This window comes from Enhydra lutris, unplaced genomic scaffold (genome assembly GCF_002288905.1).
Source record: "Enhydra lutris kenyoni isolate GAN:26980312 unplaced genomic scaffold, ASM228890v2 scaffoldscaffold33, whole genome shotgun sequence".
In the NCBI taxonomy this organism is placed as follows: Eukaryota; Metazoa; Chordata; class Mammalia; order Carnivora; family Mustelidae; genus Enhydra; species Enhydra lutris.
This window is the reverse complement of record NW_019154117.1, coordinates 11441459-11466603: the sequence shown is the minus strand read 5'-3', so window position 1 is coordinate 11466603 and position 25145 is coordinate 11441459. Positions and strand designations below refer to the sequence as shown.

The 25145-nt window shown below is 38.3% G+C and overlaps 1 protein-coding gene across 1 annotated transcript in view; it reads right to left on the bottom strand.

Moving 5' to 3' along the window:
• LOC111153572 (structural maintenance of chromosomes 5) overlaps positions 1-25145 on the bottom strand; it is a 97209-nt gene that overhangs the window by 24371 nt on the left and 47693 nt on the right. Inside the window, exons 9-15 of the mRNA XM_022512679.1 lie at positions 20865-21120; positions 18990-19144; positions 15283-15396; positions 12854-12948; positions 12088-12220; positions 9785-9958; positions 9520-9689 (exon numbers count right to left, since the gene is read on the bottom strand). Coding sequence (XP_022368387.1) covers positions 9520-9689; positions 9785-9958; positions 12088-12220; positions 12854-12948; positions 15283-15396; positions 18990-19144; positions 20865-21120 — 1097 coding nt within the window. The remainder of the gene's footprint in view (positions 1-9519; positions 9690-9784; positions 9959-12087; positions 12221-12853; positions 12949-15282; positions 15397-18989; positions 19145-20864; positions 21121-25145) is intronic.

The window sequence follows — 25145 nt, the reverse complement described above, 5'->3', positions numbered from 1 at the left end:
CAGAATCAGTGAGAAAGTGCATAGCCTAATGGTCGGGACTGATCATCTCGCTGCCTGTACCACCTTCTCTCCTCTCCCACCAATCCAAAGTCAACGGACTTCTTATTCTGGATATAGGTGTGGGTCAGTCGTTCTCAAAGTGTGGTCCAGAGGCCTGTGGGGACCCCTGAAACCACTGCAAGGGAATCATGAACTACTCTCACTGTTGTGAGAAGACCTCAACTGCCCCACGGACTGTAGTGATGTTTGCAAGGATGGTATAAGAGCAATGGTGAATAAAAACACGCTAGTGCCCAGGGACACATCTAGGTAGAAGCACCAAAGTGCACTCAGCGTCGTGAGATTCTTCAGTGCCATGTACTCAAAAATTTCAGAAATGTCCAATTCAATTAATATTGCTGATGACAGTAAACATTAGCTATTAAGTCGTGAACCTTACATATTTTCATTTTTTACTTCAAGTATAACATATTAGTTGCAGGTGTGAAACATAATGGTTTCATGTCTGTATATATCAAGAAATGATCACCACACAAATCTAGTTAACATTGGTCACCATATGTAGCCATCAAAGTTTTTTCTGATAAAGAAAACTTTTAAGATCTACTCTCAGCAGCTTTCAAATGTGCAATACAGTCTTATTAACCAGTCACACGCCACACATTACCTTCCCGTGAGTCTTTATCTTATCCTGGCAATCTGGACCTCTTGATCACCTATTTTACCAACCCCCAGCTCTCCTCCCTAGTCCCCGCCACCCCGCAACCACCAATCGGTTCTCTGTATCTATGCGTTTCTGCCGTTTGTTGGTTTTTTAGATGGGACTGTAACTGAAATCATATGGCGTGAGTCTGACTTACTGCACTTAGCGTAATACTCTCAAGTTCCACTCATTTGTCACAAAAGATTTCCTTCTTTCTCATGGCTAAGCAGTAGTGCAGTGTGTGCACACACATGTGCATGTGTCTGTGTGTATCTCACTCCTTCTTTACCCATTCAGCCATTCATGGACACTGAGGGTGTGTCCATATCTTGGCTCCCATAAAGAATGCTGCAATGAATATGAGAGCACAATTTTTCAAATCTGTGCTTTCATTTTCTTTGAATAAATACCCAGAAGTGGAATTACTGGATCATGTGGTACTTCTATTTTCAATGTGTTGAGGAACCTCCATCTTGTTTTCCACAATGGCTGCACCAATTTACATGTCCACCAACAGCAGACAAGGGTTCCGTTTTCTCCGCATCCTTGCCAACATGTGGTATTTCTTGTGCTTTGATAACAGCCATTCTGACAGGTGTGACATGCTAATCTCACTGTGGTTATTTAAATATCCCTGATGATCAGTGACACTGAGCACCTTTTCAGGTGCCTGCTGACGATCTGTAGGTCTTCTTTGGAAAAAAACGTCTGTCTATTCAGTTTCTCTGCCCATTTGTTAATCAGATTGGGGTTTTTTTGCTATGAGTTATAGGAATTCATTACATTTTAGATATTAAACCCTTACTGAACAGAATATTTCCAAGTATTTTCTCCTGTTCTATAGGTTGCCTTCTTGGTGTGGCAATGGCTTCCTTTACTGTGCGGAAGCTTTTAAGTTTGATGTAGTCCCATTGGTTTATTTTTGCTTTTGTTGCCAAGGTCTTGGGAGTCAGTTCTAAAAAAAAAAAAAAAATTACTGTCCACCCCCATGTCAAAGAACTTACTGTTTTCTTCCAGGAATTTTAGGATTTCTGGTCTTATAATAGTCTTTAATCCATTTTGAGTTGATTTTTCTGTTTGGTGTAAGCTTGTGGTCCAGTTTCAATCTTTTGCATGGGGCTGCCCAGTTTTTCCAGCACCATTTATTGAAGAGACTATCCTTTCTTCATGGTTCACTCTTATCTCTCTTGTCATAAAGTAACTGACCATAGATCCATGGGTTTACTTCTGGGCTCTCTATTCTGTTCCACTGATCTATGTGTCTGTTTTTATGTCAATACCTGTTTTGATTAATACAGTTTTCTGATACAGCTTGAAAACAGGGAGCACGATGCTTTCAGCTTTTTCTTTCTCAAGATTGCTTTGGCTATTTGGTATCTTTTGTGGTCCCATAAAATTTTAGGATTCTTCCAATTCTGAAAAATGCCAATGGAATTAGGAAATAGATAGGAATTCCACTGAATCTATAGATTGCTTTGGGTAACATAGATATTTGAATAATATTAATTCTGCAAATCCATGAGTACAGAAAATCTTTCCATTTATTTGTATCGTTTAATTTCTTTCCTTAATGTGTTATGGTTCAGTATAAGGTCTTTCAAATCCTTGGTTAAATTTATTCTTAAGCATTTTCTTTTTGGTGTGATTTTATAAATGGGACTGTTTTCTTAATTCACCTTTGAGTCCGTTGTTAGTGTATGAAAATGCAACAGATTTTTATATGCCGATTTTGTACCTTGCAACTTTACTGAATTTGCTGATTTGTTCTACAAGTTTCTTTTGGTGGAATATTTAAAGTTTTCTATGTAAAATCACATCAGCCACAAAAAGCGCCGGTTTTACGTCTTTCCAATTTAAATGCCTTTTATTTCTCTTTCTTGCCTAATTGCTCTGATCAGAAATCCTAATTTCTAATACTATGCTGAATAAAACTGGGCAGAATGGGCATCCTGGTCTTGATCCTGATGTTAAAGGAACATATTTTAGCTTTTCACAGTTGAGTGTAATGTTAGCTATGGATTTGTCACATATTGTCTTTATTATATTCAACTATGTTTCCTCTATGCCCACACTGTTGGGAGTTTTTATTAAAAAATGGGTGTTGTAGTTTGTCAAGTCCTTTTTCTGCATCTATTAAGATGATAGTATTTTTTTTTTTTTTGCTTTCTCTTTTATTCAGACATAGCCATAGCACTTACAGCATCTGTACATAGAAAATTTGTACCTACACAACATTCTGACATTAATTACTATCCCATCATTCTCTGAAAAGGGAGAGGGGCTCGGGAAGGGGCCTATTGAGTCTACTAGACTATCTTCATGGCATCACTGTGCCCTGAACATGACAGTGATGTGTCCTGTAATACTTGAAAATAGGTATAGAACCAAAGGTTACTAATACTGTTAGTGCCTTTCTGATTGGAGACCATGTTTCATATCTAAGCTTAATATTTGGCAATACACTTCTTCCCATAAAAAAACAAACCAGGAAAGTCCAACACTGTCATCCCCCACTGGCTGATGTTTAACGTATATTTGTAACACTAGGCCGCATTTTCCTCGCTAATAACTAATTCCAGGAACTTGAACATTCAATACTGCTTCTTGTGAAACTACTAAGACTTATCCTAGCTTCAGATCCTCTGAGCAACTCTTCATGGCCAACCCCTTCCTCCCTTGAGGTCAGAGAAGCATATGTCCTACCGTGGCTGCAGCTTAGAAGAGCAAGTCTAACTGCCAGTCCCGGGCTGACTCCTGCTGTTGGGGAGACTGGTGTTGCTGGGGATGGGACTGAGGGAGAGTGCCCTGTGGGGGCGGCAATGCAGCAGAGAGGATAAGCTGTTTCAAGGTTGCTCCACAGGAATCCTTCAGGCCTGTAAACACTGCTCAGGAGCTGGGTCAGCTGAGCCTGAGATGGGTGCTGAACTAGGGCAAGCTGGGAAGTCCGCTGCCCTCAGGAGCAGAAGTATGGCAGCCACCGCCCGTCCTGTAAGCATAGTGCAAAGCACCACGACCACCCCACAATCATAGGAGGAGGGACTCATGTAATCACTAACCACAAGCTGATGACCTTGAGAAAACCTTGTGTGTGTCCTGAATGAAAGGTGCTAGTGCAGCCCTCTGGGCTGCTTTGTGGCATTCGAGATGGAATCTGGACCCTGCTCCAGCTATGAAATCGTCACAGTGTCACACAGCAGGGCTCTAAGAGTGCTCTGTGTCTGGCTCACGGTGCCAGCTCTGTGCGTTCGTGGACCCTGACTTGGTGGACCTTGTAAAGTCCGCCGCTGAATCATGTTGTGTGTACCACTGTGTCCAGTATGCAGTCCACTTGCATTCTGGTTAGTGTGAAACCTGGTCCTTAAAATTGAAGGTACAAGTTGCTGGATGTTAGATGAATTTCCAGAAGAAAGGTGAACGGAATCCAAATTCGACTCAGGGTTTGACTGTTATAAAAACACCTGCAGCCCTTAACCATGGGCCATCTGAAGTTTGATCTTCAATGTTCCTTAGTTTCCTTGTGGCTGGTGAGTATTTGCCTCTGTCAGCCATGGCTGTCGCTCTACCTGGTCTATCAGATGCGGCGCGGCTTGTAATTGGGCTAAAAATGGAGACTGAGCCAAGGCTTAAGGAACTGGGAAATTTGCAACGTGAGACCTCACCGGCTGTACCAATGTCTGAATAACAGACTGACTAAACAATGACCTTCTTTGTCACCATCTTTTCAGGAGCTGGTAAGCTGGGATATGGCGTCTGGGAGGAGTGCAGATATCTGCTGGGTCCCTGCTGGTGTTGGGGAAGGGTCTGATTGCTGTGTGAGAGGATTTTCCTGAATTCTGGAAGGAAGCAGAAGGGGTTGGGCTGTGATCAAACCTTCCCAATGCTTTCTCGAGGCTTGACTAGGTCTATACAATTATCAGACCCAGAATCTTGGCTTTTGTCAGTGGTCGTCTCAGGAAGAGAGTCTTCAATGCCAAGTACTCATCACCCCTAACTTCTGCATAATTTAGTATGAGGTGAGTACAAACAAAAAGTCTGGCCTTGAATTCTACTGAAGATCAATGATACAGTGAGTCTGAAGCCAAATCTGCCGTGGTCCTTTGTTCAGAAACGTGTAATAACAGGACATAGCTTTTCCCAAACTGCATTAAGTGCTCGTGACATTTATGGCAAATGTTCTGGACCATCACGTGATAATTATAACTGGATGTTCATAGAACTTCAAATGTCCTATCATAGGTACTTCCTAGTACCTAGCAAGAAAATTCTAAACTACGTCTAGATGTCTAAAACTCTTCATTAAGCTCTTTGACAGTACACATCCTGGATGAACTAAGTTGTAGCTGATCTGACAGTGGCTGCAAATACAATCTCAACCATCTTAGGGCCTATCTGTGCTTGTATAGTTCCTTTGAAACCATTCTTTGCTGAAGTGGATACACTGTTTACTGATTTGAAATTTCCCATAAATTACACATATTCATAGGTACATGACTCTCTCGGTCTCATATGCTTCCTCAAAGCATGTGACAACAGAATTCTGATATGAAATACTCCAGTGTTAATGAGTCACTTTCCAGCAGATGGGTAGAGATTTTCTTTTTTTAAACCAGTGAGTGTTCCCTCTCTGGGATAAAATACTTTGATCCACAAGATCAAATGGTAAATATTGAAGCAACAAAGTTATATTCTCTCAGACACAAATAATACGCTTCCATCAGTCATGTCATGATGGCTGAAAAACAAAACAAACATCAAAAGCCTCGAACACTAATTCTGTAAATTCTTCATTATTGAGGGATGTAGGTTTCTGGTCCTGTCAAATGTCACTGGCATCTGACTGTGCTTTGTTTTCAGTAAAAAAATCAGTGCTCTTCTGCATAACAGATTTCCATTTATTCTTATGTGAACTCTTTGCTCTTCCTGGATCTGGATGTCTGTTCCTTCTCAAGGTTAGGGAAGTTGTTATTTCTTCTTCAAATATGTGTTCTGCTCCTTTTTCTTCCTCCTTCTGTAACTCATATAATGTGAAATTATTCTGTTTGATGTTGTCCCACTGGCCCCTTAAGTTATTTTACTTTTTAAAATTCTGTTTTCGGGGCACGTGGGTGGCTCATTGAGGTAAGTGTCCGACTCTTGATTTCGGGTCATGTCATGATTCTCAGAGTCATGAGACTGAGCCCCACATTAGGCTCTGTGCTGAGTGTGGAGCCTGTTAAGATTCTTCCTCTTATTCTACCCCCCACCCCACTCCCGTTCACACACATGCGCTCTCTAAAAAAAATAATAAAATTCTTTGTGCTATTGGGTGAATCCTACTACCCTGGCTTCCACATTACTGATTTTTCTTCTGCTTTGTCTAGTCTGTTGTTGGAACCCTCCAGTGTATCTTTTTAATTCAGTTACTGTATTCTTCAGCTCGGTGAAGTCTGTTTGGTACTTTCTTATACTTTCTCTTTATTGAAGTTCTTGCTGTGTTCATTACGGTTGCAAGTTTAGTGAACATTTTTATAACCATTACTTTGATTTCTTTTTTAGGTAAATTACCACCATTTCATAACGGTTCTTTTTCTGGTATTTTACCTTGTTCTTTCATTTGGAACATACTCTTCATTTCGCTTGACTCTGTGTTGGTTTCTAAGCAGCAGATGAAACAATCCTCAACAAGTCTTGAAATGGCTTCATGGAGATGAACCCTGTCGTTCAAACCTCCTCCGGCTCGGTGGTGATGTGAACCTTTAGGGTCTGAGCAGCCTGATTTACTCTCGCCAGCTCCCAGTTGCTGAGAGAGTGCCAAGTCCTGCAAGTGTTCCAGAGGAAGGGCTCTCAGTCTGTTCCTAGTTTCAGGTGGAAGAGAAGCCAGAAGCTAGGACCCTCAGGCAGCAGCTTTTAAGGCACGCAAATATAGATCCAGTCCTATGGGACCACCATATACCCTGCTGGTCAACAGACCAGGCAACCTGTAAGTGTCCCCTAGTAAACTGTTGGGAAAATCAGGGCTCCACAGGAGTGAGCTCCTTTCTGGGAGGTACTGGTGAGCTTCAGCAAGGCCAACCAAATACAAAGATGGCATCTCCTGGATCATGTTCCCTGAGAACAATTTCGTAGCTTATAGATATGTGGTAATCCTGAAGCCCCCGAGGCTGAAGTTCTAGGACAAGTAAAGAGGTCTTTTTCAGAGGCAGACTGGAGAAAGTTTCAGACTGCTGTCTGTGAAGTACCCTGGGGATAGTAATCTGCCAAGAAGATTGTTTCAGACCCTTGGGCACCCAGCTCTGGCGGGGACTGGAGGGGTGCCATACACCCACTGCAGGTTCGAGGGAGAATACAAGAGTGGTGCCCACCAGTGCCTGTGTCCCAGGAGGGATTCCCATTAGGCTCCTACCCCATGGGCAGATTTTTTTTTTTTTTAATGATTTTATTTATTTATTTGACAGAGATCACAAGTAGGCAGAGAGGCAGGCGGAGAGAGAGGCGGAAGCAGGCTCCCCGCTGAGCAGAGAGCCCGATTCGGGGCTCGATCCCAGGACCCTGGGATCATGAGCTGAGCCGAAGGCAGAGGCTTAACCCACTGAGCCACCCAGGCGCCCTCCTTGGGCAGATGCTTTAAGACGAGAAATGAACCTCCAATACAAACGGCCTAAGCACTTTTCACGCTGCTGCTTTTTGCTCAGGGTCCTGTGGTGAGTCTCTGCATGAACCCTAAAAAGAGCAAAATCCATTCGTTACTGCTGTGCTGTTCTCCTGTGTATAAGCCCCACTGGTTTTCAAAGCCGGACATTTTGGGGACTCATCTCTCTGGCAGAGGTCCCAAGAGCTGGGGGGTGCCTGACATGGGGCACAAACTCTTTGCTCTTCAGGGAACAACTCTGTATCTGTGATATCCTTCCCAAGTGCTGGTCACGCTAGGCGCAGGGTTTTGCAGGAGATCCTGTCCTTGTAGTTCCTACCCTTCTGGCCGTGAACCTTACATCCTTTGTTACAGAAGAGCTGCTGAGTTTGTTTTCAGGTCTTTTTCAGAAGGAACATTTTCTATGTAGCTGTTGATTTGCTGGGTCTGTGCAAGGAGGGGAGTTCAGTGTCTTCCCATGCTGCCATCTTGAACCACCTCCCAGTGGAAACGGAGTATGTATCTTTTTAATAGTCCATGTGACGAAACAGAAAGCACACAGTACTTACGATGCATACCGAAGTATGATGGTTGCCTCACAGAAAAGCACTTGTGTGACTGAGTTGGGAGCTGGACTAGATTATTCTTTCAAATGAAAATGTTAGGGGCACCTGGGTGGCTCAGTGGGTTAAAGTCTCTGCCTTTGGCTCCGGTCGTGGTCCCGGGGTCCTGGGATCGAGCCCCGCATCGGGCTCTCTGCTCAGCAGGAAGCCTGCTTCTTCCTCCCTCTCTGCCTGCCTCTCTGCCTACTTGTGATCTCTGTCAAGTAAACAAATAAAATCTTTAAAAAAAAGTTATTTCATGAAAGAAGTAAGACAAACTATCGTTATTTAGACTTAAGTATTTGGCAGATTTTACTCCCCCCACCCAAAGTGAACAAGTGAGTCTATCACTTCAAGAAAAGTAACTGCCAATATTTGTCAACAATGATAAACAAATTTCATGTGCAATTTATATTTTTGAGGAATTTGTGTCTACCACTGTGAGCCTGACAGCTTCCCAATTCTTAAAAGATTCTTCTGATGGGATTGGAAATCGACATTATTTTTTTATATTACACAATAAAATATGTCAACATATGAAAGACCAACATTTTCTAAAGGACCGACGCATGATGTAACAAAGTTACATCATGTAAAAGATCCACTTACAGTGCAATGGACTTTAACGTAAGAATAATCTACTTCCCTGATGCAGATTTCACAGAGCAACTGAACTTCAACAAACTGCATCTTGGCAGGCTGTGATACAGCATTAAAGAAGACGATAGACAAGTATCTGAAAAGTCTATTAAAGTACTCCTTCCTTTCCCAGCTACAAATCTCTGTGAGGCCATGTTTTCTTCATCTATTTCAAAGCAACCTCTCACAAGAGACTGAAAGTGAGCAGATACGAAATGAAAGCACTCATTTAAAGAGACTGATAACAATGTAAAACAACGCCACTCTTTCTGCTACATATTGTTTAGAAAACCATGGTTTTTCCTAAATATTTTAAACATCCCCAGTTTTAATTACTGATGTGGTAAATACCAATGATATAAATCGTACCAACATAACTTCTAAGCATGGAAAGGGGTCCAGATATTAAAAACAGCTAATCAGAGGACAGGAAAACTCACGCCACTTAAGAGTCACCAACTTTTGCCCTACACACAATTTTGGGGGGATAAAATGTGTTTGTGGGAATTGCATCATCATGACAGGGTCCAGGCACACGTCAGAGATACTGGAGCTGTGGTTCCAGACCACGGTAAAGGGAGTCCAAAATATTCTCTGGTTTCCCAGTGCATAAAAAGTTTTGTTTACAGTATACTGTAGTCCATTAAGTGTGTCACCGTGTTATGTCTAAAAAATACTTCACTGCTAAAATATGCTAACCACTACCTGTGCTTTCAGAGTCCTGATCACTACACACATATTGTCAGAATACCAAATGTGATAAAGAGGCACAAAGTGAGCAAATGATACTGGAAAAATGGTGCCAAACAGATCTGCTTGACACAGGGCCGCATGAACCTTCAATGTGTTAGGCAGTACCTGCACAGCACAACAGAACAAGGTAGGGCTGTGTAACTAATAACAATACCCTCAGAGTGCCCTGCCACCCCCCACCCCCGACCCTGCTGCCCAAATAGGCGGAATCCTACCTTCCCAGTTTGGAACTAATTTTTTGTTCCAGTTGTCTTTTCTTGGTTTTCCTTTCAAGAAGCTCCTTCTTCTTTTGTCTAAGTTCATTGTCTTTGTGTTCTAGATGTTTGTTTCTCTCATAGAGGGCAATCAACCCTGCTTCCACTGCTTGTAATTTTCTATTAATTTCCTACAAAAATATTCAAAATTGTTATTTTAAAAAAATTCTAGTTAAAGTATTACAAATCCAGTTAATATTCTTTTTTAATACTCAAAATAACCAACCTTTAGCTGTTCTTCTAAGTGTCGTCTTTGCTCAAGGTCCACAGTGACTGTGAGAAACTGGGCTACTTTTAGGGATGTGTTACTGGAAATGACTTTATTTGAATAAATGGAAGTTTTCACCACATACTTCTCTTCTGCTGTATAGATTTGTTTTAACCGGGTTTCCTGTATTACCTGGCACAGAAGTCAAACAACGTCAAACAAGTGTTAGTGTACGTTTAATGAAAATATTTTTATAAGGACTGAGGCATTGGAAAATACAGATCAAGTGAATTTTAGAAGATCAAAACAGATGTGCTTTCAATTTTTTTTTTTTAACTTCTCCAGTAACATCTCTCAAAAGGTGGCTGATACACTTCAGGTTATCATTTTGGAAAACACTAAAGAAGAGAGAAGGGAGAAAACCCAAACAGCGATGGCAAAAGCGACTATACTTTTATTTGACTACACAATCTCTCCCAAGTAAGTGTCCTTTTGGAGTTTTGTTGGGTCTACAGAAGAGATATCAGGAACCAGCTGCCCAGGACACACAACTGTGGTAGCTCACCTAAGTCACAGATTCTCACCTTCCCGCAGTTACATTGTTCACAGACACATAATCATATTTAATTCCTGGAAACACTTAAAGGATCTCAATTTTTTTTTTTTTTTTTGCATTTTTCGGAGAGCTTCTCTCTCAAGAACTTAGACAAGAGGTTCCAAGAACTAAAGCTCATTCTGAAGACAATAACATTATTTTATATATTTCTGGATACTAATGAAGAACAGGCTTTCATAACACAGTTTTTTCTAATCTCTGAAGTGTCACTATCAATACTCTTGTGGCTTGTTTCTATCCAGAAGTTTATAGTCTAAGTGAAGAGATAAGGCATATTGACACACACTTAACAGGGTATAAGCTGGCATCCGCAAATTGCAGAATAATTTGGAATGAAGAGAAAGCAAGAAGAAGTTAGGCTACTCAAGTTCTAATAAATTTAAACGGACAGAAATGGTGAGGGAAGGACCCTCCAAACAAAAAGGACATCATGACCAAAGGCTGGCAGGAGACAATTTAACTGAAGGGGAGAGTCCTAGAAATTAATCAGAACGAGTCCATAAAGGGTCTTATACGCATATATGGTCTTGTCCTCTTTTCTAAATGACAGGAGAGGTACACCCACATGCAAGTCCTAATATTTACTTCCTCAAATGTTCCCCATAATGAAATTTTTAATCAAAGACACATGCAACTTACTATAATCAGCTAGGCGGGGGGTTTTTGTTTTTTTTCCCCCCAAAACAGTTGGCAATGAGCCCTCATTTCTATCTTATGTCAGTTAAGTAAAAAGAGTCCTTAAATTACAAATGAGTTGTCCTAGGGATACTGGTATACTACGTGGTAAACTTTTAAAACACATTTTGTAATAAATTCAATATAACAACTAGTAGTTGGGTCTCTCACAGGGTCCTAGATGCTTATAAGCAAAAAACACTCCAAATGGTGTTATGGAAAAACCTGCTTTAGATGAAGAGATTTCTTTCCTGTTTCTGCCTGTGACAAGCAACAAATGTAAGGTGAGTCTTGGAGACTGTTTATATGAAGAGGAGAGAACTCCCAGCATGAGCAGAATATAGGAACTACGAGTGTGTGCTATGCTAGCCAGGAAAGGAGATCCTATGAAGGGAGGTCATTCATACCAGAGATAAACGTCAGGAGCAGCTTTAAGAAAGGAAGGGCTTGGGGCGCCTGGGTGGCTCAGTGGGTTAAAGCCTCGCCTTCGGCTTGGGTCATGATCTCAGGGTCCTGGGATCAAGCCCCACATGGGGCTCTCTGCTCAGCAGGGAGCCTGCTTCCTCCTCCTCTCTCTCTTTCTCTGCCTGCCTCTCTGCCTACTTGTGATCTCTGTCAAATAAATAAAATCTTAAAAAAAAAAAAAAGAAAGGAAGGGCTTACCAAAACAGCTCTACACCCAGAATACTATTCTAACATATACTTTCTCCAAAAAATAATCTGGAATACAAGAATTTAAATGAGTAAGCCAGTAATATAAAGTCTGAACAATCTGCCAAACAAGACAGGTGTCTCTTTTTAGGCTTCAACTAAAGCGCTTCCTCTAGATAACTCCACATCACTTACACCCATCATATAGTATTAGTCAATAGTCACTGTTTTCTGTATATTAAAAATGTAAAATACAAAGAATTTCTGTGTTTAAAATAACAGAATGTCCTACTTCTTTAAATATCTCTAAATTTTTGCTTGATGTTTTTATGCTAAGAAGTGTTAACAAAACGAGGTTCTAGATTCAGTACTTTCTTACCCGTTCAATTCTTTCTCTGGTCCTTTCAGTTCCTACAGGAACCTCATGAATATGATAATGGCAGCAAAGGAAGCTCATGACAGGATCAGGGGCATCAAATAATTCTCGCAAGTAAGAGAAAAATCCATACTGTCTGAAATGAAAAGCACTTGCTAGATTTTTCTTCTTAAAAAAATATCATGTAAAGAAATCTGAGAGTTGAAAAGTGGCAAATAAACAATAACATATAAATTAATGATGGTACAGCAGAAATTTCTGTGTATTTTAAAATCACTTAATATTGTGATTAATGTTGAGACTGATTTCCTTGTCAGAAAAATTTAATATATTCATCATTACAAACTATGAATCTCTTTTGTTTCTTCCATTGCTTTTATATTTAGAATGTTTGCTTACATTCAGAATTAAGATATTTACTTATAACTGTTTCATAATTGCAAATTTTCCATTTAGTCCTTCTGGAAATCACTCCTGCATTACGAAGTGACAATTTGTTTTATTTTCCCAACACCTAACCAACTATTTTAGTATCTTCCATTCAACAATCCAATATTAATCCACTGATCTGAAACATCACCACCATATAGTAAGTATTCCACAGTTTATCTGTTCCTAAATTTTTCCTTATTTTAGACTTAAGTAGAGATCCTAAGAGGGAATAAATAGCTTATAACATATTTATGTGAGAGATAATATATTTAAGAGCTAAATGGTTATTCAATATTCAAAGTAACAGGTTAATTCTAAAAATAGTTTCAAGACTTACTTTAGCTCATTCAGAGATCTTGAAGGTGCTTTGTCTGCATATGAGCTCTTGGGAGCAATAACAGCATTTACTCTTAATTTTTTATTGTCACGAATCTGAATATAAAGGAAAGAATATATTTTAATTACCATATACTATCAATCAAAATGATTTTTTAAAGTTATATTCCAACTGGTGTTAGGATAGGATAGGATGACCAAAAACTGGATATTTAATGGTACTTTCAAGCAAACTTTTTAGTGTGATAATGACCCTATTATTACATGTTTTTACAGAAAGTATTTATCAGTGAAAATAGTAAAACAAATATGCTCTAACAGTCGAGGAAGCAGTAATACCAAAACTTCCAGAAAATAAGAGGAAGTACAATGGTCATTTCCCAAATCACTTTGTGATTCTAGCATAATCTTGATACCAAAACATGAACAAACAAAAGCCCTCATGAATACATATGCAAAAGTCCTTTACAAAATATTAGTATACAGAATCCAGCAATATGGGAACAATACACATGACCGAGTAGAGTTTATTCCAGAAAGGTGAGATTGATGGAATGCTCCAAAAACCAATCTCACTTAAATCAATGAAGTACAAAACCCATACGATCACCCCAACAGATGCAGAAAAATATGATAAATTCTTGGCAAACTAGGAACAGAAAGAAACTTCATCATCCTGATAAAGGGCATCTAGGGTAACTGCACAGCAGACATAATACTTATTATACACGGTAGTATGGGGAATGGTACTCTAATAGATAATATCGTAGGAGGCAGTTATATACGATAAATTTCCAATTTAAAATACAAACAAAGTCACACCTGTGAGAGGAAGTTCTAGTCCTGTTGAGGAGAAGCTACGGAAAGTTACTTATCAGAGCACACACACAAAGATAAAGGTCAAAATTTCAGGAACCCAGGTCACATTATCCATATAGGATTCATATCCTTAGCACAAAAGAAGCCCGAGTTTTTGGGGCGCCTGGGTGGCTCAGTGGGTTAAAGCCTCTGCCTTCGGCTCAGGTCATGATCCCAGGGTCCTGGGATCGAGCCCCACATCGGGCTCTCTGCTCAGCGGGGAGCCTGCTTCCTCCTTTCTCTCTGCCTGCCTCTCCACCTACTTGTGATCTCTGTCAAATAAATAAATAAAATCTTTAAAAAAAAAAAAAAAAGAAGCCCGAGTTTTTGACTCGAAAAAGGCACTCAGTGTTGGCTAAGCAGGCCATTTCCGATAGAAAGCAGCCAAACGCACCTGACGGAATGCCCTTCACAGCATGCCACAGATCAGACTCGTAATCTAAGGAAGCGACTTCTTCAGAAAGCTCTCATACCAGAACAAAAACTCCTGGCTAAGCTTAAATAATACCAAACTACACAACTGTCCAACTTTCTGGAGTCCATTCTGTAATTTTATACATGCAACTTTTTATGCAATTACCATATATTCACATTCTCTGCAAACTCCCAAACCACGAGGGCAATATGGTAAAAGCCAAAAAAAGTAAGGATTCTTTCCAATCACTAGTGCACCACAGAAACAGAGGACCACCGGCGTAATTCAGGGTCCTGTCCTCATTTATACTTGCTGACAAGGACTTAAACGAAACAAAATCTAAATCTAATCTTTAGGGTTTTAAAAGGTGACATACACAAAAGGAAAGAAATCTGACAATAAGAACAGCTAACTATATATATATATATATATATATATATATATATATATATATATATTATAATGTAATAAAAATAATCACAAATAAGCAGTATTCTACACACCTTTTCATTTATTAAAGGATTTAATCCTCATAGCCATCTTTTGAAGTAGATCATATATCTACATTTTACAGATGAGGAAATTATGGCATAAAACATTTAGGAAACTTGCCCAATTTAGTAGCAAAGCCAGAATTCAAATCTTGTCAGCCCATCTACAGAGTCTGTGCCTGTAACTACTAAGCCACATTGCCTGGTAGTAGCTTAGACTCCCAGGGTGTTTCGGTAGCCAGATATAGAATTCTCACTCTTTTTGAAGAGGTTTTATTTAAAAGCAACAACATATTGATTCCCACGCTCCCCATCAAAGAAAAGCTGAGTTCATTCCAGTACATCTTCAAAAAGGATGTCGAAGACCAAAAGTCCATCGTTATGGATTTTTTGCTCTTAAAACAGTATGACAGAATTATTCTTACTAACTCCAAATAACTTCAAAACATGTTACAGATGGAATTATGGACTGTTTTTTCTCTTGCAAAACAAATTCATTCGCCAATAATGACAGATTAAAAAAAGAAATTCACAAAATCAAATGATTTTATACAAAAGTTACTGCTGGTATAATTAGTCGCTATTTTTTGTTTTAGTTTGAATTTAAAAACTGAAGTACCAGAAGGTAAGCACCAGGTGAGTCAAAGTATTACACTGGTCACTTGCCTCTTTGAGGAAAACCTCCATATCTTCTTGACTCTCAAATACAAAAGCTCTCAAGTCATTTGATGAAATATGATTTTCAATGTACTTGGCATTTTTATTATCTTTCATATTGATCTAAACAAAAAGAAAATATAAGTTAATTCTCATGAAATCCAAACTGAGTACTAGAACATAATTTTACTTTGAGTTATTTAACAAGTTTAAATTTAACACTTAAGGGGGATAAAATTTGGTACTGAAGACGCAACATTTTAAAAGCTCTACTTAATTTAGTACCCAGAAACATCTAATACATCATAAAACAAAAAATAAGACTTAAATAAGCACCTGATACACATCAATTTTGATTTTATCTAAGAAGTAACTATGTTCCTTTCTAGTCAACCCTCTGGAAAACATCTGAAATGGCTCAGAAGGTAATCTAAGAGTATAAACGTTTTTCATCTGTCCCCAAACTTTTACTATTTGTCTTCTTAATCTTCAAGAGGAAGTTATATATGGCAATAACTGATCAGTATAAAAACACAAAGAATTAAAATACAACTTTAAACAATAGTGCTTTCAAGAGAAATCCTAGGCTTGTACCACTAGGATTTATTTTTTTAAGTATTAACAAACCAGGCCCTTCTGCATGTGAGGTTCAATGCTATGGAAAATACTAAGAAGGTCAAGACAACAAATCAATATACTTTTTGCAGATGCTAAGTTAAAAAAAAGCAAAAAAGCAGAACACTATAATAAAGATCCGTAACAGAGGTATATGAAACGTGCTCTCTTATGGAATTTTAGGGGGCAGATAGATTATCTTTAGCAGATGGAAATCCGCCTTCTTGAAAAAATAAAGATTTGTGAAAGAAGGTATTTATGTACCGTATATATAAAACACAGCATACTACTAGTGAAGAGCTAAGACTCTGGGGTCAGACAGATGATGCTTCAAATCACATACCCTTAAGTCTCTGAAAGTTTCAGTTAGTTCATCACCAAAATGGGCACAGTACAATAGTCTACATCCCAGGAACAAATGTGGATTAAGAGAGCTAATAAAAACATTTTAGTACAATGCTTGTCATATACACATTGGCAAGTATTACTCTCTATTTTAAACTACAAAATATCAGCTAGCACTAAAACAGGGGAAAACTGATACACAAGAAAGTAAGTCACAAGAAATACCTAAACTTAAACACTACAGAAATGTAGCCTCTATCATTCCAATTTTTTTTTTTTTTTGTAGCAATTACTTCATCAGAAGCAATGGTACAAATGAAAGAGAAGTGGGTGTTAGCTACGACTTAGAGGGTAAAATAACCCCACTCTGACTGCAGAAGTCCCCTTTTTAAAAAGAGCTGTGGCTAAGTCGGCCTAAGACGGGGCTCTCATTATCACTCCTTTACCAGAGTTCCCCTTTACCGGGGCTTCCACCTTGTGTAAGGTGGTGATGTGGTCATTCAACTCTTTGAAGAACGTCACCTGCTCATTTAGATAATAGTCTCAAAAAGTCACATGAATAGAGTCATTTCCGTCCCTGCCCAGCTTGTGCCCTTCCAGTAGTGACTGAGTCACACCGCTTTTTCCCCAGGTAACGCAAACGGCTCTGCACTGAGTCTGGCCTCCTGACATCCGGAAGGAAGATTTCACCAATTTGTTGGTTCTGCAGCTTCACCAGCTACTTAGCAAGCTCCTCTCATGAGATGGGTAAAGAAAATATTTGGCAAAGTTCAAGGCCACTGTTTCACAACCCAGTAAAGACAGAGTGGTAGGCAGAAGAGATACTGTACTCCAGAGTCATCTGGTGGTTGGTTGATGGCAGACTCGTAGTTCAGTTTTTTAACATGAAATCTTTCTATACAATCTATCTTAGAACCTGTTTTATAAATTCATTAATAGATCATAAATGTCCTCTTATATTAATAGACACCAAGAATGACTTTTTAATGGCTGCATAGTATTCCTTTCAATAGATATAGAATAGTTTACATGACCAGTCCATCTCTCTGGAAATTTTCTTCTTTGCCCCATCATCATTTGGGCTATTATAAACCCTGCTGTGAGGAACTGAACTATAAGTACTTCTTTGCACAATTCTCCCATTCTAGACTGGGCTGGTTAGAAATAACTCGTGGAAATGGACAGTTGACAAGTAATATGGCAAAAATTTTAAGTTTATGGATTGCTAACTTGTCTACACTGATGACATTTCAACTAGATATTGAAGGATTAAGTGTATATGCTGGGGTGGGGGAATACAAGGGTATTCCAGAAAGGATAAAAAAAGCAAGACTGTACCTTTTTATTTCAAAGATTCAAATGTAATTTGGAAATATAAATATATGCCAGCTAGTAATCCCTGTGGGTGACAGGCTGCTACTATTGGGAGATAAAAGGATGGCAAATTTACCAAAGTTGTGAATTATAATTTTAAGGTTGACATTTTAATAAAGATCTGTTAATTACTTGCATTATAAGTTATTAAGGCTCAAACTACTTTTTTCTTTTTTCTTTCAGTCCTTACCAGATTAATCAAAACAATAATGTTTGCATCCAAAATAGATATTCCCTTCTTGATCTGGCAAAAACACTCTAATAATACATACCTGAGCAAGAAGAGAATACAGTATTATGCATATTAACTTTGCTAATATAATCTATTAAAAAAAAGTCAACTACATGAAATTATTTTAAATAATAATACAAATATGAATTAAAGAAAGTAGAAGTTTTCATGAATCCTGCAAGGATCTATAGTGCACTCTTTCCTAAAGTAAAAAAAAAAACAAAACTATAAACAAGCAATAACAATCCTTGAGTCATTTTGGGTAAGTTTTAAGTTCATATTATACCTAACTATATCACTGTCAAAGAATGTGGTTTTTACTTTATTTTCTCTTTCCACGGCCAAACTTTTAAAAATATTTTAGATGGAAATCTTCCTAGCCATTCCATGGCCACACTTCATTAAATGATTTACTAAACACAGCTTATCCTATTCTAAATGACCCTGATCATCAAAAGAGGTAGCTAGGTTTATGTGGTCAAAAGACTGCTGGCTGCATTCTCAAAATCCTACGATTATTTGTAGATGACTTCAACTTCTGTTGGGTACCCCTCTCGACATAGTTATTTACAGCAGTTTCTAGCCCTTCGGGCAGCATTTAATCTATGGCCTGTATAATCTGGTAACTGCCAGAAGGAACTAGCTGACTGAACTAATTTTATACATGATTCTTGGTCAATAAGCTGACAGTTCCAAACTCTGACAAAGTCCAAAGACTTATTGGTCAAAAGTCAGGTATGGATTCAGCAGCACATCAGGAGCCACAAGTCTGATAATGGTAAACTAAGGTGTTAATAAGACTAGGAATTCTTTTTTTTTTTTTTTTTTTTTTTAAAGATTTTATTTATTTATTTGTCAGAGAGAGAGAGGGAGAGAGCAAGCACAGGCAGACAGAATGGCAGGCAGAGGCAGAGGGAGAAGCAGGTTCCCTGACGAGCAAGGAGCCCGATGTGGGACTCGATCCCAGGACACTGGGATCATGACCCGAGCCGAAGGCAGCTGCTTAACCAACTGAGCCACCCAGGCGTCCCAAGACTAGGAATTCTTAAAACAACAAAAAAATCTATATTAGAACAAAAAATCTATAATGAATACAATAATGAAATACAATAATGAAACAGATGCTACCACAACGAACAAAACTTCTTACCGTGAGCATTATAGGCTCATAGACTCTTTGCTTAAATTTGTCCCGGTTATTTCTTAGCCATAAAACAGCATCATATGTGTCACGGTATCTTTGCCTCAGCTTATCTTCCTTCTGATTCATAAGATTGTCAAATCGTACAATATTATCACCCACACCTAAAAAGGAAAGTAAAGTTATTAGTTCTCTGAAAGCTTTAATTACTGAATCCATTAGTAATACAAAAGATACCTTAGATCCAAAAGTTAGCAACACCACTCAGCAAGTACCCACCACAGTGAGAAAGGACCACCATGGACAAATTATTATCAAATTTCCAAACACTTGAGATAAAACATGCTCTTTAAGCTATCAAAACTAAAGAGGTCACAAAAGTAAGTCAGCAAAAAAAAAAAAAAAAAAAAAAAGTAAGCAAGCACTACATTTCCTAACATGAGATGATCGCAACAGGCCTTCAAAATTTTGAGAGAAAAATTTTCAACGTAGAGTCACATATACAACAAAACCAAGAGAAGAGGATCGTGAAATAAAGGCATCTTTAGGGATGCAAAGACTGAAATTAATCCCCAAATATCTCTTCCTAGAAGGTAACCCAAAGATAAGGGAACAATGTAAGAACATACTAAGTAATATAAGAAAAAAAAAACAAAAAGTACACAGAATTCAGGAATAGCTTTGCCCAACACAGAAAAGGATCTGTGACGAAGCCCAAGAAACCCCAGACAACTGCCTATTTTTTTTCTTTTTAAGGAAATATTAAAGCAAATGGTTTTTTTAAAGGTAAATTAAAACTTAAAAAAAGCCATCAGTGAAAGGAAATCCCACCCTAACGCATTACCCGGCTCTGCTGTGAACAAGTCTCACTGCTGCAAGAATCCTTACTATTTCTAGCTTTTAGAATTAACCCATAAACAGAGCACATAAAACTTAATATGGTTCTCAGTAAATGTTTTCAGCCTTGAAAATATAAAAACCAGAGCACAAATTAGAGGACTCAGAATGTCAGAGGAGGAAAAAGTGAAATGGATGAGCACGAGTATTTCAGCTTACAAAGTGTGCATTCAAGCACTACTGACAACTATTTGACACAAGATAGAAGGATCACAATAAATCAATCATAAAGCGTAATGATTAGTAACTAATACTACTAATCCCACTCGAGGAATTAATATAGGATAGGAACTGTTATGAGCCAAAATCTGTATCTCAAGTTACAACATAGCAAAACATAGTATCTAAAATTAATTAATCAAGCCATGGTGAAATAACATGATAAAAATATAAATAATGGTCTACTGGAAAAAACTGCTGAGTTATTTAAAAATGCACACACCTGAGAGTGGGTATGGAGATCTGAAAGAGGTGGAGGAAACTCTGATAAACATACAAAATGGGGGTTGTTTTCTTTTTTACTGATCTTAGTCATACACACTGAGTAGTTAGTACTTAAAACTTCTTCCATCTGTAGAATGTTATAAATCAATTTTCATGGTCCATAGGAAAGAAGAGCAAAGATGAAATCGAACAGATTTCAAAAGGGCAAAGCTAAGGTTCTGAAAACTAGAGTGAAGAGCTTAAATTCGATCTGATAAATAATAGTGAGTGACTCTGTGAAGAAAATAAAGGAAACCATTTTTCCAGAATTAAAATCAACTGTCATAATCTGACATACATAAGGCAATGGTTAGCCAGTCACAAAGCACGGTATATGCTACTTATAGGTGATTAAGGCATTAACTTGCAAAGACCAAGCTGAGCTTCCTCAACAAGGGGATTTGAGCAGCTAAAGACATGGTACCAGGGAAAGAAGAAAGCCATCAACAGAAATAGATCTCCATTTTATAAACATCTCTTCACCCTAAGTTTCATAAAACTTACTCTTTCTCTCCTTCTCTAGGCTCTCCTTCTCTCCTCGCTTATCAATGACCTCGCCTTCACATAATGCCTTTTCATCTTGAACTCGTCTCAGATCATTTGTAATGGCATCAATGTGCGGCTGAAGATTCTCACAGTTTTCTGCGGTCTTCAGTTCATTCTGCAAATCCTCTATCATCTTCCGAGTGTTACTTATCCTCCTCTGGCGGTCATGTTCTTCATTCTGTTTTACCGTTAATGCCTGCTGCAGTTCCTCAATCTGATAAAACAAAGAAGGACGGTACAGGAGACTGTTTTTTTCTCTCTTGCTTTATAAGGCTTTTATAGTAATATAGTATTTAAAATGCAAACAACCTAACAACATGGGTGTTTTCCTAACTAAAAGGTACTCTGCGGTAATTCAGAGTGTTACTCCTACCAGACCACCTGTTATCTTTATTTGTTCACTAATAATATCCTAAGTACTGAGAGCAGTGCTTAGCATATAGTTAGCACTTATTAAATATTTGCTCAATAAACAAAATATTTGTAAAGCCAATTCACAGATTTCTAAATACTGACCGAAAATAAATTCGTATCACACACCAGAAGACAATTAAAATAGCGTTTATATGTATATGACAAACTTTGAATAAAGCAGTAATAACAGAAATGATAATAAAGGTTATGTCACTCTCAAATTTAGACAAACTTTTTTTTTTAGGATTTTATTTGAGAGAGTGAGCGAGTGAGAGCAAGTAAGCAGAGGGGGAGAGAGAGGGGGAAGCGGACTCCCTGCTGAGCAGGCAGCCTGACGCTGGGATGGATCCCAGAACCCCGGGATCATGACCCGAGCTGAAAGCAGACGCTTAACGGACTGAGCCACCCACGTGCCCCTGAAACTATTTTCTTTCAACAAAATTATTTACTAATACTTGAAATTAATATTTTGAGATTAATCCTCCAACGTATGTTTAGATTTGGTGACATATTCAAGGTAAATTGTTAAAAAAAAAAAAAAAAAAAAAACCCAGGTCATATAAGATACCAGTAGATTTCTATCAGAACCTTACAAAGTCCACCTAAAAGTTAAGACTTTAAGACAAACATGCATACACAAAAGTATACACGTACAGAATCCTAGTTGTGTAAAAAGTACAATTTCATAATAACACATCACATAATCTGTTAGGCTGCCTTCACTCCAAGTCCTATTTACTCCCTTTCTCCCTCCCCCTTACCAAAGTAGGATCAAATTCATTATATGGAAATATGGAAAGCACACTATTAACAAATAATCATCTATAATCTTAATATCCTTAAACCTTTACATTTTAATATCTACTTATATCTTTTCATAGAACATATATGTTTTATGGTATCACTAAAAATGTATTGAGAGCAGTTTCTCATTTCTCCCATGTCCTTGGCAAAACAAAATTTTGTTACCTGTGTAATGTCCTATTACATGGCTATGACACATTTCATCCCGTTCCCTACTGCTGGACATTTGGGTTGGTACCAATTTCTCCTTTCTGAAACTTTAACTTTGACAGTGTCAAGAAAATGAATTGGAACATCCAAAATCCCCCCTCCTATACCAAACAGGCAGAAGGCAGAAACAGTGAAAGTTAAAATACATATCTGTGATTGAAAGTTAACAATGTTCAATGGAACTAAAAGAAAGAAGGAGACAAGAAGCCACAGTATCCAGCCAGGGAACCCATGAGGTCCAAGGCAATGGGAATAAATAGGGACAGAATTAAGAATCACCAGACACAGGGCGCTGGGTGGCTCAGTCGTTAAGCATCTGACCTTCAGCTCAAGTCATGATCCCAGGATTGCTCCCCCCTCAGCAAGGAGCCTGCTGCTCCCTCTCCTTCTCCCTGCTACTCCCCTACTTGTGCTTGCTCTCTGCCAAATAAATTTTAAAAAATCTTAAAAGAAAAAAATCACCAAACACATGAAGAAGGCTCCATGAAAAGGGGACAAGAAATGTAGCAAACAAAGCCTTTGTACTCCCAGCAAAACAGAGACCCACCAAGCTACCAAAAATCACTGGGGCTGCTGAAGAAATCTGTATGACTACCCGACTTAAAAAACTGGGAAGCAGCCCAGGGGACCCCATTCTTCCGGATAAGTTTTCTGAACTCGAATTCATGTGCAGTTCTCATCCAGAAAACTTCCATGACTAATTCCATCATACTCGGATTTTACATCAGACACCATAGGTTCAAACTCCTAGATCACCCATTATCTTCAATTTCCATGAATGTTCTCTCTTATTCTGGCACTTGGCTATTCCTGAAAGACATTCTCCCTAGAATCCTCTCTAAGGTGACCTCCTGCCACAATCCTTCAGAGGTGGGGAGGGTGTTAATCCTCATTAATCCCTACTGTACTATATCCTCCATTAAGTAAGCCCCACTTAATTTCCCTTGAAGACTGGTATCAGGCTTTACCACCCATCATCTCTGTTGCTATATTAACTAGCTCACCTCAATACCCTTCCTCACTCCATTCATTGATTTAGCATGCCAATTGTTTTCCTCTCCGTATGTTGAAGTCCCAGTCTAACTCTTCGGCCTCTGTGTTCCTGGATTTCTTCACCTTTAACCATCTTTTCCTAACCCCCTCCTCAGCTACCTGCCGTTTTACTTCAGATCATGTAAAGCACCACAAATTGTACACCTGAAAACCATTTCTACAATCCTATTCTTCCAATCCCCTTTACTTCCATTTTACTTACTGTAGTATCCAAACTATTCTTTGACTCCACAGGGTCCTGCAATCCAGTGACCCTACCATCTTTTCACAATCCATTATCCCCTTCATTTCTTTTCTTTAATCTGCTAAAGTTCTACAAGCCAGCACAAGAACCATTCCCTTGCAAAGACTCTTGACCCTCTACCATTCCTATGTCACATCAGCGAGGGAAAAAAGCAGTCTCTATTAAACCCAACTATATGCCTTCTATGTGTCTGTATCCAAGCAGCTGAACTAATTGAAGAAACTCTCCAAAAACTCATCTCACTTTGAATTCATGGCCACAAAACTTAAATAGGAACTCAAAACTACCAGACAAACCTATTACATTTCTCTAATAAATGTGTGAGCTCATTCTAAAAGGAGTTCACAGCTTGGCCTCCTCCCTTCCTCAGTTCTTTATTGCTGTAGGCCCTCTACTCACTCAGCTAATAACTTTGTCTCATACTTCATGAACAGCATAATTAAAATCAGTGCTATGATCAGAGTACTATTCCTGTTTTACAACCCATCACCCTAACTCTATCTGTACTCAATTCATTTTATCTTGTACAATATAAGGAGAGTCCTTGTAGCTACCTAAGTCTAAGACTACTCTAAGCAGTGTTTCTCTAATTACTTATGGTAGAGGACCATTTTTTAAAAATTCCAAGCCATCAAAAGTCAACTTGTATCAATTACACCTACAATAAATTATTAACAATCATTTTGGAAAACAACTTGTCAATTTCTTCAAAATATTATATTCTACTATGATATTTTTGATATCCTACTATGATATTCTACTCCTAGGAAATTATAAAAAACGAAAGCACATACTTATACAAAAGCTTGTACAATACTCATGCCAGTTTACTGGTAATAGCCCCAAACCAGAAATAACCTTAATGTCCATCAATAGGTGAGAAGAAAAACTGTGGTCACAAGGGAAAAAAATACATTAATGCAAACAAAAATTAAAATACAACATATCAAAATTGGTGGACACAGCTAAAGCAGGGATGAGAAGAAAGTTTATAGCATTAGGTACATATATAAGAGGAAAACTCTCAGATCAAGAACCCAGAAGAAGCGCCAAATAAACCCACATCTAGCAGGAAAAAAGGAAATAATAAAGACACAAACAGATATCAATAAAATTAAAAAAGGGGAAAAACAGAGACAATCTATGAAACCAACAGCTGGTTCTTTGAAAAAAAGCAATAAAATTAACAAACCTCTAGAAAGTCTGCCCCCCATCCCAAAAAGGAGAAGACAGAAATTAACAATATCAAGAATGAAACAGGGGTATCACTGTATCACTACAAACATCAAAAGGACAGTAAGAAACTTTATGTACACAATTGGACAATTTAGACACAATGGACCAATTCCTCAAAAAATATTAGCTACCACAACTCACTGAATACAAAATAGATTTGAATAGCTCTCTATTAAAATTCATAATTTTAAAACTCCCCAAAAAAGAAATTTCAAAAACCCAGATAGTGTCATTTGAGAATTATTCGGTATGTTTAAAGAAGAATTAACACCAATTCT